Source organism: Staurois parvus, unplaced genomic scaffold, assembly GCF_062004578.1.
Source record: "Staurois parvus isolate SC_StPar_1 unplaced genomic scaffold, SC_StPar_1.0 ptg000213l, whole genome shotgun sequence".
Lineage (NCBI taxonomy): Eukaryota > Metazoa > Chordata > Amphibia > Anura > Ranidae > Staurois > Staurois parvus.
In genome coordinates, this window is record NW_028318009.1 from 330,117 (window position 1) to 346,359 (window position 16,243).

General features: G+C 41.1%; 1 protein-coding gene across 2 annotated transcripts in view; it reads right to left on the reverse strand.

Moving 5' to 3' along the window:
* The window catches only part of ADAMTSL4 (ADAMTS like 4), a 274,339-nt gene that overhangs the window by 169,173 nt on the left and 88,923 nt on the right, over positions 1–16,243 (reverse strand). For both annotated transcript variants that reach the window (XM_089678942.1, XM_089678941.1), the window contains exons 5-6: positions 10,887–12,063; positions 4,584–4,686 (exon numbers count right to left, since the gene is read on the reverse strand). In XM_089678942.1, the coding sequence (XP_089535068.1) occupies positions 4,584–4,686; positions 10,887–12,063 (1,280 nt within the window). The remainder of the gene's footprint in view (positions 1–4,583; positions 4,687–10,886; positions 12,064–16,243) is intronic.

The window sequence follows — 16,243 nt, forward strand, 5'->3', positions numbered from 1 at the left end:
TAGCATTATTATAAAGTATTTATAAAGCGCCAATGGTTCGCTCAGCGCTGTACATTACAAAGGGGGACAGAACATGTGACAGAACAATACCAATACAATGCAAAACATGAGGGGATCGAGGGCCCTGCTCTTTCGAGCTTACAATCTAGGAGAGAGGGGATGGTGGTACAGGAGGAGATAGCTGTGGGGGATGGAGTGGTAGGAAGAGTGGAGGAGGTCGGCAGGTTAGCAGGGGGTGGGGTAGGCTTCCCTGAAGAGATGGGTTTTCAGGGTGCACCTAAAGGAGAGGAGAGTAGATGATAATCTGATGGGTTGGGGCAGGGAGTTCCAGAGGATGGGTGACACACTGGAGAAGTCCTGGAGGCAGGCATGGGAGGAGGAGACCAGGGAACTAGAGAGAAGGAGGTCTTGTGAGGAGCGGAGTGTGCGTGCTGGGCGGTACTTGGATATTAGGTCGGTGATGTAGTACGGGGCAATATGGTGGACGGCTTTGTACATCAGTGTTAGGATTTTGAATTTGATCCGTTGCGCAATCGGAAGCCAGTGGAGGGATTGGCAGAGGGGGTGGCAGAGATGGATAACATGCCAACAAAAACGGTTTATGAGTGCATAAAAGGGTCTTAGAATGCAGCTAGAGAAGTAAATAAAGGGAAGCCACAATTACGGATGGGTCTGCTGCATGATGGACTCATTGGGGTTTATTTACTAAAGCTGGAGAGTCCAAAATCAGACTCCCTTCTGCATAGAAACCAATCAGCTTCTAACCTCAGCTTGTTCAATGAAGCTTTGGCAATGAAACCTGGAAGCTGATTGGTTTCTATGCAGAAGGGAGTCTGATTTTGGACTCTCCAGCTTTAGTAAATAAACCCCATTGTGTCCTCTGTAACCAAGTCCTTATTTATATATGAGCTAAAGTGTATCTAGGCCTATGTTCAGGCTTCTATATAAGCAGCACATCCCTGTACAGAGACAACCACTGAATTCCTAAGCTGGGCTTTTATCAACGTCCTCTCCTGTCCTGTCCTTACTTATATTTATGAGGAAAAGCATATCTAGGCCTAAGTTTAACCCTTAACAGAGAAAACTGTGTCCCCATTAAGGCTTTTACTGCCATCCTCTGCTGTCCCACAGATAAACTTTACGCGTTCTGCTGCTTATTGATGGGAGTACGTCAGGGATGTGCCTGCAGGGTTGGCTTGGTCCATGCTACCCCAGGGAACAATACAGGATATGAGCAAGAGATGACATAAGCCACTAGAGGAAATGGAAACCTCAGGCTGAGCAGAGTCCATTCAATCTGCACAGCATGAGCCTCCAATTCTAAACTCCCAGCATCCTTCCTGACTGGGAATCTACATCGTCACTTTCTCCACCGCCTGGCACAATACCTGGAATCAGGCTTAAAGCAGCCCTATTTATAGAGGCTGATCTTCTGAAAATGCTAGTTTCCCAAATCTCCCTCTCTTTTTCCCCCTTACTTCCATTTGTTTATAACAAGCAGTGTACTTTAGTTGTGGTTATGTACACTGCTCTATGGATAGAAGAAATACTGCGAAGGATAGGAGGGAACAAAAGAGGGGGAGAAGGCTAGGAAAGAATCTTGTGGGAGTGGTATAGATGTGACAAGTAAACATTGTAAGCCGATTTGTCAGAATGATATTAAGGTGCATCTAAAACCAAAACCAAAAGTGTGATATATTGCAGTTTACTAGTCCTTGATGTGGTGGCTGAATTGGTTTTCTTTTTTGAACTTCTTTGGCTTAAATTTTCACTTGGTGATCCTGTAAATAAAAAACACACTTACTGTCTCTGGATGGCTTTGTCACTCATCCACTGTATCTATGGAGGGAGCCATGGCTGGCACCCTAGGCTGATATGGACTACAAATTTGGCTGTATCACCTCATCTCCATTACATGCTGGGCAGGGCAATTGGTAGTTTAGAGAAGTTGGTAAGGAAGGAAGATATTCTTTGGTACAGTCCACAAGAAGCGACAAGGCCTTTCTGGCAAGATCAACAGGTATTTTCTGTTTTTACTGAAAACATTATTAGCTTAAAAAAAAAAAGAGAGAACTAAAATGAAGCCATCACATCTAAGGACTAACCTGCAATATATCACATTTTTGTTATTGGATTTAGTTATCCTTTAAGTATATGGACCAGCCTTTCTCAACCTATTCAACACTGAGGAACCCTTGGAATAACTTTCCGGGCACAGGGAACCCCTGCTAACAATTACTATATCTACAGCTCACTGTACATTATTGTGATGGTTACTAGGAGGAATATTCCTTACATTTGTGGTCATTGCGAAGAATCCCTCATTTCAAATGGCCATTGCTCAAGGAACCCCTAGAAACCTCTGAAGGAACCCAATGCTTCTTGAGAATCCTCAACTGGAGGTACTGGGATCCTGATGCATGCAATGATTAGAGATCCTCACAACCTCTCTTTTGGGGCCAAGCTCCTTGATCATTTCATATTTAAATCATAACCGTCATTCATATACTGAACCATAAAATAAGCCATCTTAACGGTTGTGACATTATATAGCTTGTCAGTCTACAAAGAACTAGTACCTCATACTCTGGCAAAGTCACTACTTCCTAGCGAAAAGAAAATCTAAATTCTCTAAAATATCGACCCATCTCACAAAACAGTATTTGTTATTGTATGTGGACACAAATGTTATACATCTAAGCAAGGTTATCTGTTTTGCACAAAGCAATTCTTTATAAGTGGTCATGTCATATGTCAGCGGTGATATCACATGTTTATTCAGAACACAGATGTAGAAAGTTAAACAAGCTTTGACACCACAGAGTATAGATTTTTAGTGAAAATTTACTAGAGATAGGAGCTCTTTCAGTATTTAGCATTAGAAAATTCTTATTTGCTGTCTCACCCATGTTCGTATTGCCAAATATGTACCTAACTGCGTACCCCTCTGCTTCCAAGGCTGTAGCAATAGGGAACAATGCTACATATTTGGTCGTCATGCCCCAAAGTTCAAAGGCTCCAGATTAGTGTTTATTCTGTAATGCACATCATTATGAATTGTAAGCCAAGTAAAGACCCAACCAAAGCCTTCTTCAACAAACCAATTCAGAGTACCCAACACAAAAAAAAAAACAAAAAAAAAAAAAAACTGAATTTATATGCAGTTCCACCAAACAAACCATAGCCCAATCATGGAAATCTCCCACACAAGGTCCTCAAGGAGGTCAAAACACAATTAACCACCTCCCGCCCGGCCGTTGTATATAAACGGACGAACGGTGGCACTGCAGGGTCGGGTGGCCGTTTATAAACGGCCTCCCCGCACCCTGCTTGTGCGTGCTCCCTGGGAGCGCGCAGCACCGCGATCCAGTGCCCGCTGTGTCCTCCAGTGAAACACTGATCGTCAGACGGGACCTCTGAACAAGGTCCCGATTATGTGATCACTGATTGGCCAATCAGTGATCACATTCAAAGTAGTAAGCAAGATGTCACTTGTGACATCATTGCTTACTACGTGTGAAATCTGTGAATGATCACAGAGGTCACATGGTACAAGGCTATTCACAACAGCCTTGTACCATGTGACAAGCTGTGACCAATCACAGCTCACTCAGTAGTTCTCAATGGCTGCATGAATGCAGACAGAGAGAAAGAGATGATTGCCTTTACATCCTATATGGGTGTAAAAGCAATCAATGAAAAAAAAAAAAAAAAAAAAAAAATCATCACCCCCCACAAGTAATACAGGGTCACCATGGTGACACTGTACTGCTAGGGTGACAGTATGTAAAAAAAATAAAAATGTAAAAAAAAATGTTTAAAAATTATAATTTTTGGTTATAAACTAATTTGGCTTATTTGTTTTTTACTAAAAATATAACAGAATAAATGTTGGCCAAGATTTATGATGAAATATTATTTATTTGCAAAATGTTATGAGAAAAACACTTTTTTTAATTTTTGGACTTTCATTTACATAGCAAAAAAAATTTAAATCCCAGCGGTGAATAAATACCACCAAAATAAAGTGTTATTTGTCTCAAAAAAAGGTAAAAAAATTCATATGGGTATAGTGTTGCATGACCGCGCAATTGTAATTCAAATTGTCATAGCGCTGAAAGATGAAAATTGCCCTGGACAGGAAGGGGGTAAAAGTGTCCGGACGGGAAGTGGTTAAATGGCACAATGATCCATGAAAATTGAACTACCATCTTATTATATAAACATGAGAGATTTATATGAATTTGGTCCCTATGGATAACCTATTTGCAACCAAAAGTGAGAACCCTACGTTTATAGAAACAATAAGAGGGTTGGCTAACCTCCAGGGACATGGGATTCCTCCCCAAAACTCTCTACTTATGTCTAATAAGGTCTTGTATTGTTTTGATACCCCAATATTAACATGTGGACCACTAATTGACATTGTATGGTTGAACTGAGCATGTGTACTGTATGTACTATTTATTTGTATTACTTACTTTGTACTTGCTAAAACTTTAATAGAACATCTTGAAGGTAAAAATGTACTGGAGATAAGACATCAGAAATGCATGAACATAACATTCTGGAATCATCCCTACCTTCTGTGAATGCTTCCCACTGGTAGAGGCGACTCATAAACTCCTGGTTGTTAAACGTGGAGCACTGCAGAGTCCTGGAATCAGGCTGACTGGCTGGACATGGCTGGAAATGCAACAGAAACATGTAAATAGGTCAAAGGTCACTCATATTACTTATTTAGCTTTGTGGGAGTGATAAGAAGATGGTGGGTGGCCTACACAGCCTCCCAAAACCAAAATACATGTTTTGAGACCACTGGTCCTTTAAATGCATTTTCTACTCGTATCGATTCTCTTTGGACGTTCGATGTTAGCTTAACCCTTTTCTGTTTAGCCTACATTTAGCGAAGTACCAAAGTGAAAGAGCATGGTGCCTTAGTGGTTATCCCTTCTGCCTTGCAACATCAGGATCCTCAATTTGAATCCCAACCAGTACACTGCCTGCATGGAATTTTCATGTTCTTCCTTTGCTTACACAGGCATACTCTGGCTTCCTCCAACACCCAAAGACATGCTGGAAAGTTAACTAGCTCCTGTCTAAATTAGCCCTAATGTAAGTATTTATGTGAGAAAGGAACCTTAGATTGTAAGCTCCTTAAGGGCAGGCACTGATATGAATGTACACTATCTAATTTGTCAACAAAATATAAATATCTGTAATAACTAAGTGATAAATAAATGTACTTGGCCATTCACTGGTGTCATCAAGTGTGCCTGCAGGAAAATTGAAAACGGAGCTACATAGATGATCTACAGTATATTAGCCAATCAGATTTCAACAATGATGAATAGGATGCATATTATGTGTTCCATCATGGAACACACCCAGCAAACCTAAAGTGGTGGTAAACCCTTACATACAGTTGCAAGAAAAAGTATGTGAACCCCTTGGGATTACGTGGAGTTTTGCATGAATTGGGCATAAAATGTGCTCTGAACGTCATCTAAGTCACAACAATAGAAGAACACAGTCTGCTGAACATAATACTACACAAACATTAGATGTTGCCATGGTTTAATTGCACATAACATGTAAACATTCACAGTGCAGGGAGGAAAAAGTATTTGAACCTTTGGACTTAACTGGTTGACCCTCCTTTGGCAGCAATAACCTCAACCAAACGTTTCCTGTAGTTGCAGATCATACCTGCACAACGATCTGGAGTCATTTTGGACCACTCCTCTTCACAAAACTGTTTCAGTGTAGCAATATTCTTGGGATGTCTGGTGTGAATCGCTCTCTTAAGGTCATGCCACAGCATTTCAATTGGGTTGAGGTCAGGACTCTGACTGGGCCACTCCAGAAGGCATATTCTGTGCTGTTGCAGCCATTGTTTTGTTGAATTACTTGTATGCTTTGGGTCATTGTCCTGTTGCATCACCCATCCTCAGCGGAGCTTCATTGGTTGTACATTTTCCTGCAAAATGTCTTGATAAACTCTGGAATTCATTTTCCCATCAATGACAACAATCCGTCCAGGCCCTGAGGCAGCAAAGCAGCCCCAGACCATGATGCTCCCTCCGCCATGTTTTACAGTGGGGATGAGGTTTTGATGTTGGTGTGCTGTGCCTTTTTTTCTCCACACATAGTGTTGTGTGTTCTTCCCAAACAACTCAATCTTGGTTTCATCTGTCCACAGTATGTGCTGTAGTGCCAGTAGTGCCAGTAGTGCTGTGGAACATCCAGGTGCTCTTTTGCAAACTTCAAACGTGCTGCAATATTCTTTTTGGACAGCAATGGCTTCCTCCGTGGTGTCCTCCCATGTGCTCCATTCTTGTTTAATGTTTTCCTTATTGTAGATGTGTCAACAAAAATGTTAGCATGTGCCAGAGATTTCTGTAGGTCTTTAGCTGACACTCTGGGATTCTTCTTTACCTCATGCAGCATTCTGCGCTGTGCTCTTGCAGTCATTTTTACAGGACGACCCCGCCTAGGGAGAGTAGCAACAGTGCTAAACTTTCTCCATTTGTAGACAGTCTGTCTTACCGTGGACACATGAACATAAAGGCTTTTGGAGATACTTTTGTAACCCTTTCCAGCTTCATGCAAGTCAACAATTCTTGATTGTAGGTCTTCTGAGAGCTCTTTTCTGTGAGGCATGGTTCACATCAGACAGTGCTTCTTGAAACCAGTAAACCCAAAACAGGTGTGTGTTTTTTAAGGGCAGGACAGCTGTCAGCAACACACCCAATATCATCACACTGATTGGAGTCAAGGTTGGCTCACTCCTGGCTCCAATTAGCTCTGGGAGAAGTCATTAAGCTAGGGCCTCACATACTTTTTCCTCCGTGCACTGTGAATGTTTACATGTTATGTGCAATTAAACCATGGCAACATCTAATGTTTGTGTAGTATTATGTTCAGCAGACTGTGTTCTTCTATTGTTGTGACTTAGATGACATTCAGAGCACATTTTATGCCCAATTCATGCAAAACTCCACGTAATCCCAAGGGGTTCACATACTTTTTCTTGCAACTGTATACTCAGTGAAATGAATAGCTTTAAATGACATTTGAACAAGAATAGAAAAAAAAAATCTTCCAGTGGTGACCCTGGTGATTACAAGGGATTTACTCTCACTTCCTGTTCTGGCTATGGGACAGAATGTGAAGGAAACCCCCCTAATAGGACATAAATTGCAAAAAAAAAAAACCCCAAAAAAACAAAACAAAAAAACAACAGGGGTTATATATAACCATTCCTTAAAAAATGTTTTAAATTCAGTACCAAATTAAACATTTTTACATGTACAGCTACATCCTGGATTCTACTGCCAAAGCCAGTTTAGCATAGTCAGGACGCTGATGGATTGAATTTGGTGGCAGTTTAAATGACATATTTCATGTCATTCAGTTGTTTCAGTTGGAGTGAAGACAAGTTTGAAAATATTTGGGCATTTTTAATTAGTGCTTTAAAATTATCTATTTTTTATGGGTTAATTCTATTTTCCTTTTGCGGTGTCTGAGTTTTCTACTGCCTGCGTTAGAAGTGGGAAGACAGGATGGGTTTTATTGGCTTCCCAATGTTGGTATTGTTACAAAGGCCGTTGCCAAAACAGATGCCATTTATTGTTCAGCAAAGTGAAGCATTTTTGTTAACTATAATTCCGAACAGAACATATTCAACTCCAGCCTGAGAGAGTAATTCTTTCTTCTAGGCCTCAGGTTCCTTTGTCTTATTATTGGGCGTATAACCTGGCAGTGGATTTTCTCCAACGATTGCATCTGGCATGCATCGCTTTCCATGTCTTCTATAGCAGCTGATTTTATAGAGATATTATATACTGTAGGAGAGGCAACAACAGGCAGATGTATTCCACTTTAAGTCTCGGTGAGAGACAGGCAAATGCAAACATGCCAAACGTGAATTATAATTAGGTCTTGTTTGAACAAAATAGAGAACCGTTGATGGCTGATGAGCCTGTTCCACTATCCCCGTCTGTCACAACGACTGTAAAAATACTTTGAACAAATTCCACAAAGTCTGTAATTATAGTTTAATGTGAGCCGTATTGGCGGGGTCTTGATAAGACTGGCCAAACTTACTGAAGACAGTAAGCAGAATGCATTAAAAACATGTCATGCCTTTTCAGGAGGGCAAGCCTGCTTTGCACGAGATAAGTGGGCTGATATAGTAATAGTACCAGGAACAATGATGGCTTGCTCTAGCCCACAACCACCAATCAGATTTTAGTATATATTAAGCTAACCATGCACCAGCAGACGTTTCTTAGACATAGGGATTAGTTTTAGCCTTTGGTATAGTATTCAGGGTAATTTTCGTACTTCATATAGGGGTTACCTTTGGGTGGTAGGGCTGGTAAAGTTTAACTCTTAGGGATATTTTAAAGCTTAACTCCAGGTAAATAGATACACACATCCATCAAATACAAATATGGGGGTCTATTTTACATCACCCTACCACATAGTAGAGCTCCATCTGGCTGGGCAGGAGACCTGATTTTTCTCTGCTGCAGTTCAGAAATCGTTACAGGTTTTGTCCCTCCCCCTGCCCAGTGACTAGACCAGCAATGGGCAAACTACGGCCCGCGGGCCGTATACGGCCCGGCGGACCTTTTAATCCAACCCGCAGAGCGTGATACTGTCAGGATGGCTGTCAGGATGTGTGTAGGCGGGGCAGCGTGACGAACGTGAGGGGAGCTAGGCTCCTCTCACAGTCCGCCCTGAAGACCGGAACGGCGCGGGAACACGGCGAGAGGAACGTGCGGAGCAAAGGTAAGTAAATTGACACAGGGGGGACTTGGCTTACTACTTGGGGGGGGAATAGTACTATGGGGGATGAAATACTATATGAGGGATGAATTAATATGGGGGATGAATTAATATGGGGAATGAATTACTATAGGGGGGATGAATTACTATATGGGGGATGAATTACTATGAGGGATGAATTACTATGGGGGATGAATTACTATATGGGGGATGAATTACTATATGGGGGATGAATTACTATGGGGGATGAATTACTATATGGGGGATTAATTACTATATGGGGGATTAATTACTATGGGGGATGAATTACTATATGGGGGATTAATTACTATGGGGGATGAATTACTATATCTACTCTTGGTCCGGCCCCCGGGTCCAATATGTGAACCCATTGCGGCCCTCAAGTCAAAAAGTTTGCCCACCCCTGGACTAGACAGTGAATTAAGCAGCAGTAAACCAATGAGCACATCTGTCTGTCACTCTGCTCTCTCTTCCTATCAGGATTCTCTTTGTACTACAGCACCTTCTTGTGCTACTTCTTCTCCCAATCTGAGCTATGCTGTTCAGGGAATTACCAGCAGTTTGTAACAATTCCAATTCAGGTACTTACACTGCTTTAGCTGAAAAAAATGCATTAAAAAGGTGGATCTTCAGCTTCCTGGCCCCTCTTTTATTTTTACCTCTGCTCACCTTGTGGCAGGTTCTCTACAGTTTGGATACTTACCCACCCAGCAGATCCAGCATTGTCATGCTGAGATCCTCTTCCCTGGTCCCACGCCGTCATGTTTGTGGGCGACGTTGGGTGGGGAAAAAAGGCCGCTATACAGGTAACGTAGCGGAGGGGGGTTGGACAGGAAGAACTTTTAATTTATGGATGAATATCCACTTTAATAATGTAATAACCCTTTGAGGACCATAAGATTACAGAACGTCAAAAGAATCAACTTTTTGTTTTTAAAGTTCGTACACTTCAGTTGCTGTAACTAAGCCATTTCATGAAATAATTGGCAAAAAGCTAGATCCATTTGTTGATAAGAACTAATATTTTGACTCAAACCAAAAAAAAAAAAAAGTATTTTAAGTTCTTAATCAGATGATACAGGCAATTAAAAACATGGGAGAAATACGTCCCTTGGTCCTCAAAGGGTTAACCCCTTCCTGCCATGGCCTCCTGGACCTTTAAGATGTTCTAAATGCCAGGAGGAAGGCATTCCAATCATTTGACCGCTGTGATTGGTAGTCACGATAGGAAAGCTCCCGATTGCAAGTACACATCAGGAGTTTTCTGGTACCCGCCAGTAACTGTGCTGGGAGCACACAGGGCACGCACTCAGCACAGAAAATGTTTACATTGGGACACACATATATGGCCGCTCAGCATTAAAGGCCACCCACCTAGAGGCCGTATATATGCATACAGCTGGCGGGAAGTGGTTAATGACACTACAGAGCTGTATTTGTGCATTTTATATCTGCCCAGAATTCTGATTTAATTGTGAAAGGGGGTGATGGAGTTAACTTTTGGGGTTTTGACACCAAAAGATCCCAGAGCCAAAAAGTAACAGTGACCCAAACAAATTTTGATTTAATTTACATTGATTGAATTGGTAGTACAAGGGACTGTCAAGGAAGCAAAACTAATGACTATTGACACGTCCCTCATTTCCTCAGTGAAGGGTCATTTACTGTTTTGACAAAGGTCATTCAAAACGTTAATGAGTTGTTTCCTGTAAGAGCGGTCATTTGCATCAACTTAACTTTTAATTTTCTTGCCTCCTGAAAGGTCATATAGTATTGGCAAGTCCAATTTTCATCCAAAGTCTAAAATATGGTCAGAATCAGGCAACAGCAACTTTGACAAACAGATGTCTTCAGTCAAAGCTTACTGAAGCACGGAATAGCCTCACAAGTAATAGGAATACCACTTGGAGGAAATAGGGGCAATGTTCTCTTTTACTCTGAGAAAAAGTTAAGTCACTATAAAGTTACTTTTTTATCTCAGCGTGCCTAGGGGAGCTAGATAATTGGCAGCCAAACTAAATGCATTGCTGTAAACAGGTCTGATGATATACAACTCATTCATAGCATACCTCTTGCTTGCATGACTTGTACTGTTTCTTTTCACCCTCACAATGAAATTCCTCTGTTCCTGGATTATACAAGTTCCACTGGGGAAGTTCTGTGTTCTGATGTAGACTTGACCTTTGATCCTGCCCTCTGTCGTAATTCAAAGGCAGATTTCTCCCAAGTGAAGTCCAGGGATCTCCCTGAACTGGGTTTTCTTTATACAGGCTGTGATAGGCCCTACTACTATCTGTGTTGTGTCTGTACGGACTTTGTCTCTGGCTGCGGGATCTTGGTTGGTGAGATACCTCTGACTTCTGCTCATTTTCTGTGTCTTCTTCACTGATGGAATCATTATGTATTGTCTTTGTGACCTGTCTATTAGAATGTTCATGAATAAATCTCCTTTCATGATGGTTTCTCTCGCTTTCCACTCTATGACCTGGTACTTTGCTTTGCATCGGTTTCACTGTACCCAAAATCTTTGTGGGCATGATCTTCTTATTGTCCTGTTTTTTTACTTGAGTAGCAGAACTTTTCAGTATACTTGTCCTGATAAGATCATCTTCCTCAACATGCTTCAAGGCTTGATTTACTGGCGACACCGGCGTTGAAGATATCTTTCTGATTTGAGGTGGCTTTTGGACAGCCAATACATTTTCATACATTGCTCTTCTGTTTTTAAGCTCCTTGGGATGCAATGGATCCTCTGTTCCATCTTTTTCTGAAGGGTCTTTAGGACCATCAAAGTCAACCCAGGAATCCCAAAGAGCAAACTGGGGGTCTTGACTGCTGTCTGTCCCTTTAATGGAGAATTTCAATTTTGGAGCTTTTGTTGAAGAATCAACATTCTTACCAATGTTAAAATCATCTTCTGATGATTCTGTCCATGAGGAGTAATCAGACTGGCTAGACCTTTTTGGCTTCCTTGTAAATGGTGATCTCCTTTTGGAAGATGCTCCAACGATTTCTGGGACCTGACTGGGAGACTGATTATTTTGCATTCCCTGGTTTTCCAATGATTGTTGAGTTGGCCTAAGCTCTTTCCTGTGATCTCGTCTGGGACTTGCCGTAGTGCTAAAGATCATTTTATGATGTCTTTTTGACCTCTGTGATTCTTCCTTTTCAGTATGAAGAGGCAATGCAAATGGTACCTTCCCATAACCATACTTCCCTGGTTTGATTGCATTTCTGACCCGAGATCTAAAAGTAAAACAACAAAAATAAAAAAAAACACAAAATCAGTTAATTTCTTAAACTACTCAAATTATTACTCAAGTAGAATACTACAAACCTTCCCATTGATGACATTTATTAATATGCATAATTTGGGCCAGCTGCAATCCATGACTCATGATGAGGGGTATATTAATTGCAATGTTATCGTTTGGCTAAAAACCCCCAAAATCTCCTTTCACCTCATCCGTAATTCTTGGCACAAGGCACAGAACGGCAAAAGGAAAACAGATTCCAAGGAGCTGCTGCCCATACAAGGCATTAAGAAAGTTGCAAGAACATTTAAACACTTAATTGCTTTAAACGAATCTCTTCTTCTGTGGAGATTAAGTATAAGTTTCCAACAATTTCTTTTGCTTAAAATAAACACGATTGATATCCAAAAGCTGGATTGTTTTGGCTACTCTGTAAATCACATCTCATGCATTGAATAGTATTAAAAGTTGAAATTTCAAACAACTAACACCTTCTTCTAAATTGGTCCAAGTTTTAAAGGTTAACTGTATTGGAATCAGACAAAAATGTTCATTCCAAGAAACACCAATTTATATTACATGACAGCTTTACAATAGGTGTTCAGAAATAAAATAGAGCTATAAAACACATTTAAAAGTTTAAACACAGAATATGATGCAGGGAAAAGTAAAAGATTTAGATGTTTAATAAGGAGACATATATAAATCAGAGCGTTCACGTGTTGGTAAACCTGGAAAGCAGCAGAAGCCATACTATGGCTTCTACCTCCCTGAGGCAATGTGCCTCATAAGGATCTGCAAAAGCAGAGGAAATGAGTGATGAAAATATTAATAATGTGAATTGAGTTTTAAATACTGAAAGACACATACTGCTCCCTTAAGCAGTATTATAATAATTTAATGGTACCAATGGTCTCTATACCAAGAGCCTATAGCTGGTAGTTTTTGGAGTGAGGTTTCCAGAGAGGCATTTTGTAGTCCAAGCGGACTCGGCAGGGTCTCAGAATAGCAAAAGCTGTCTGATGATAATTTGCACCTGCATGTCTACAGTATTCAAGATGATTTTGTCTCATACTGCCTGACCACCACTTCATCAATACCTAAGTAACCCGTACAATACACATACTGGAGTTTAATGGCCATAACAGCATTTTATTAACAAAATGTATAAAATACATGACATTCAATACAATATGAATGGAGCCACAAGGTCCTTGTAGACATTTATACATAACGGAGTTCCTGCTTAAACCCATAAGGTAGGCACCCAACCACACAACACCAACTCGAAGACAGTTGCACCAATAACTGCAGATGCTACTGTGAACAACCCCCAGTCCATTGTCACTGAACACTGAACCATACAAAATAAGGAGAGCTGTACCTAAAGGCTACCAATTTACATAATGACCACATTCAAGGAACTTTAAGCCCACCAGCTGCTATCATTATACAGACCAACCTGTAACAGTTCACAGCAGGGCAATAACCATCAAAATATATATAAGAGGGGAGGGAGGGAAGTTTTCTGAATACTAGCTATCTTCTAGCTGAAGACTTTCTTGAGACCTTCCTCCAACCATCCCTTGAAGCCTCTCCTGTATTCGTCTGACCCATCAGAGAAAAGTGCTTTAACTCCAGATTTTCTATTAATTTCCAAATCTCCTCCAATGTCAAACCCCCTTTTAACCCAGTCATGCATGTACTATGTCTACAGCATGTCTCATCTTTTACTCAATGTCTAATTTTAATATGGCAGCTGTATCCCAGGCTCACAATACTGAAAAATCGATGAAAAAGTGGGCCTGGGCAACATATCAAAAATATAATTTCTGAAGTCAGTGCTATATCATTCACGAGTTGCAAGTCTTGACTATTGCATGGTTTGAAGGATAAGGCTGCCAAGATCTACTAGTTATAGGTTCACTTTAAAGTGGTTCTAAAAGCTGAAGGATTTCTTACCTTCGTGTATTCTATGCATGAAAGTAAAAAAAACCTTCTGTGTGCTGCTCCCCCCGCAGCCCCCCCCCCACAACCCCCCCAATACTTACCTAAGCCCCATCTCGATCTACAGATGTGCACGGGAGCCTCAGCTGTCCCGAGTCTCTCGCTCACAGCCAATGAGGAGAGAGCAAAGGGTGAGGTCGAGCCATGGCTTCATGTGTCTCATGGATGCATAGAGCGGGGTTTGGGAGTGAGCATGCACCAGTGCCTCCATATCAAGTGGGGAGGAGCCTGGAGTGCCTGAAGGGGAGAAGAGAATTGGGGCTACTCTGCACAAAACCACTGCACAGAGCAGGTAAGTATAACATGTTTATTATTAAAGAAACAAAAAAAAAACCTTTTAAATATCACTTTAACTAGGGTCTAGGTGCACTTTAACCACTTCCCGACTGTCCTATAGAAGATATACTGCTAGAGGACGGCACGGGTGCGCAAAATCATGTATATATATATACACGTGATTTTGCATTTCCGGGTAGGGGGTGCACACGCGCCCTACCTGCACCTCCATTCGCGGCGGTCAATCACTGGGTCCCACCGGATGATTACTCGCTGGCGCCCGGTAATTGCCAAGCAGGGTGATTACAGTGAAGCGCACAGACACAGCACTATGTAAAACATCACACAGTTAACCCTTTGATCACCCCTCATGTTAACCCCTTCCTGCCCAGTGCCATTAGTACACTGTCAGTGCTTTTTTTTTTTAGCACTGATCACTGTATTGGTGTCACTGGGGATGTCAATGACACCAAGTCAGTTCCCCCCAGTGTCAGAATGCCTGCCACAGTCCTGCTATAAATCACTGATCACCGCTATTACTAGTAAAAATTAAAAGAAAAAAAAAATCCCAATATATCTACCGCCATTTGTAAATGCTATAACTTTCACGTAAACCAATTAATTTACATATATTTTCACAAAGACATGTAGCAAAATACATTTTGGCCTAAATTTATGATGAAATTTGATTTTTAAATTTTTTTTTACTGGACATGTTTAATAGCAAAAAGTCTAAAATATTTTTTTTTCTCAAAATTGCCATTTTTTTCCTTTTTATAGAGCAAAAATAAAAACCACACAGGCGATCAAATACCACAAAAAGAAAGCTCAATTCATCGGGAAAAAAAGGACGTAAATTTCATTTGGGTGCAGTGTTGCAAGACCGCGCAATTGTCAGTTAAAGTAATGCAGCGCTGTAATGCAAAAAATGGCCTGGTCAGGAAGAGGGGGGTAAATCCTTAGGAGGGCAAGGGGTTAAAGATGAACTTCAGGCATGGTATATTTTTAAAAGTCCTTCACAGTGTCCATAAAATGAATATCGCCCTGCAATCAAATGCCGACTCTCCTTTTTCAATATACTTCAGTGTGCAATTCTTACATCAAAATCTTCATCTTCAACTTGGTACCCTCAAAAAAATGCATATAGACACACATAGTGCATTATCCTCAATACACTCACAACCAGAGGCGGACTGACCATTTGGAAACTCCGGCACTGCCCGAGGGCCCGGGGTTAGTAGGGGGCCCCATGATATGCTCCTGGTACCTTTTACATACGCTTTTTTAAGTTTGGGCAAGGACACAGGGGCCCCATGATCCCTTTTTGCCCAGGGGCCCCATGAGTTGTCAGTCCACCCCTGCTCACAACTATCTTAAATGAATCACACTCACAAAAATGTGTCAAAATCCGTGCATATCCACTCCACCACGTGTTCACTTCTCTGCGTCTGCAATTCTTACTCTTACCCTCTATCTGGATTTAAAAACGCCTTATGACAAGTTCCACAGACAATTATCTTCAATTCACAGTTTCTTCTTTCCGTCCTCCCCTTCACAGGAGCTATGCCCTCCGGAGAAAGTTATACAACATACTATCAATATCTCAATATTGTGTCCTCCCGTGCTCTACTCTTTATTCAATTGTGACCACCAGTGAAAAGTGATAGAACCACTCCACCACCTCACAGACCATGCACCTCACCGGACTAAATCAGTCAGATAGCATGGGATAGAAACAGCTCTTCCCAACCAACATTATTCCCGGTTTTCCAATGGCAATGATATATAGGTCAAAATAGATACGCATACATAGTGCATTACGTTTTAAAAACAATGATTTATTCAAGTAAAAAAGCGTTTAAAAACAAAACAGAGCCTGTATACCAATA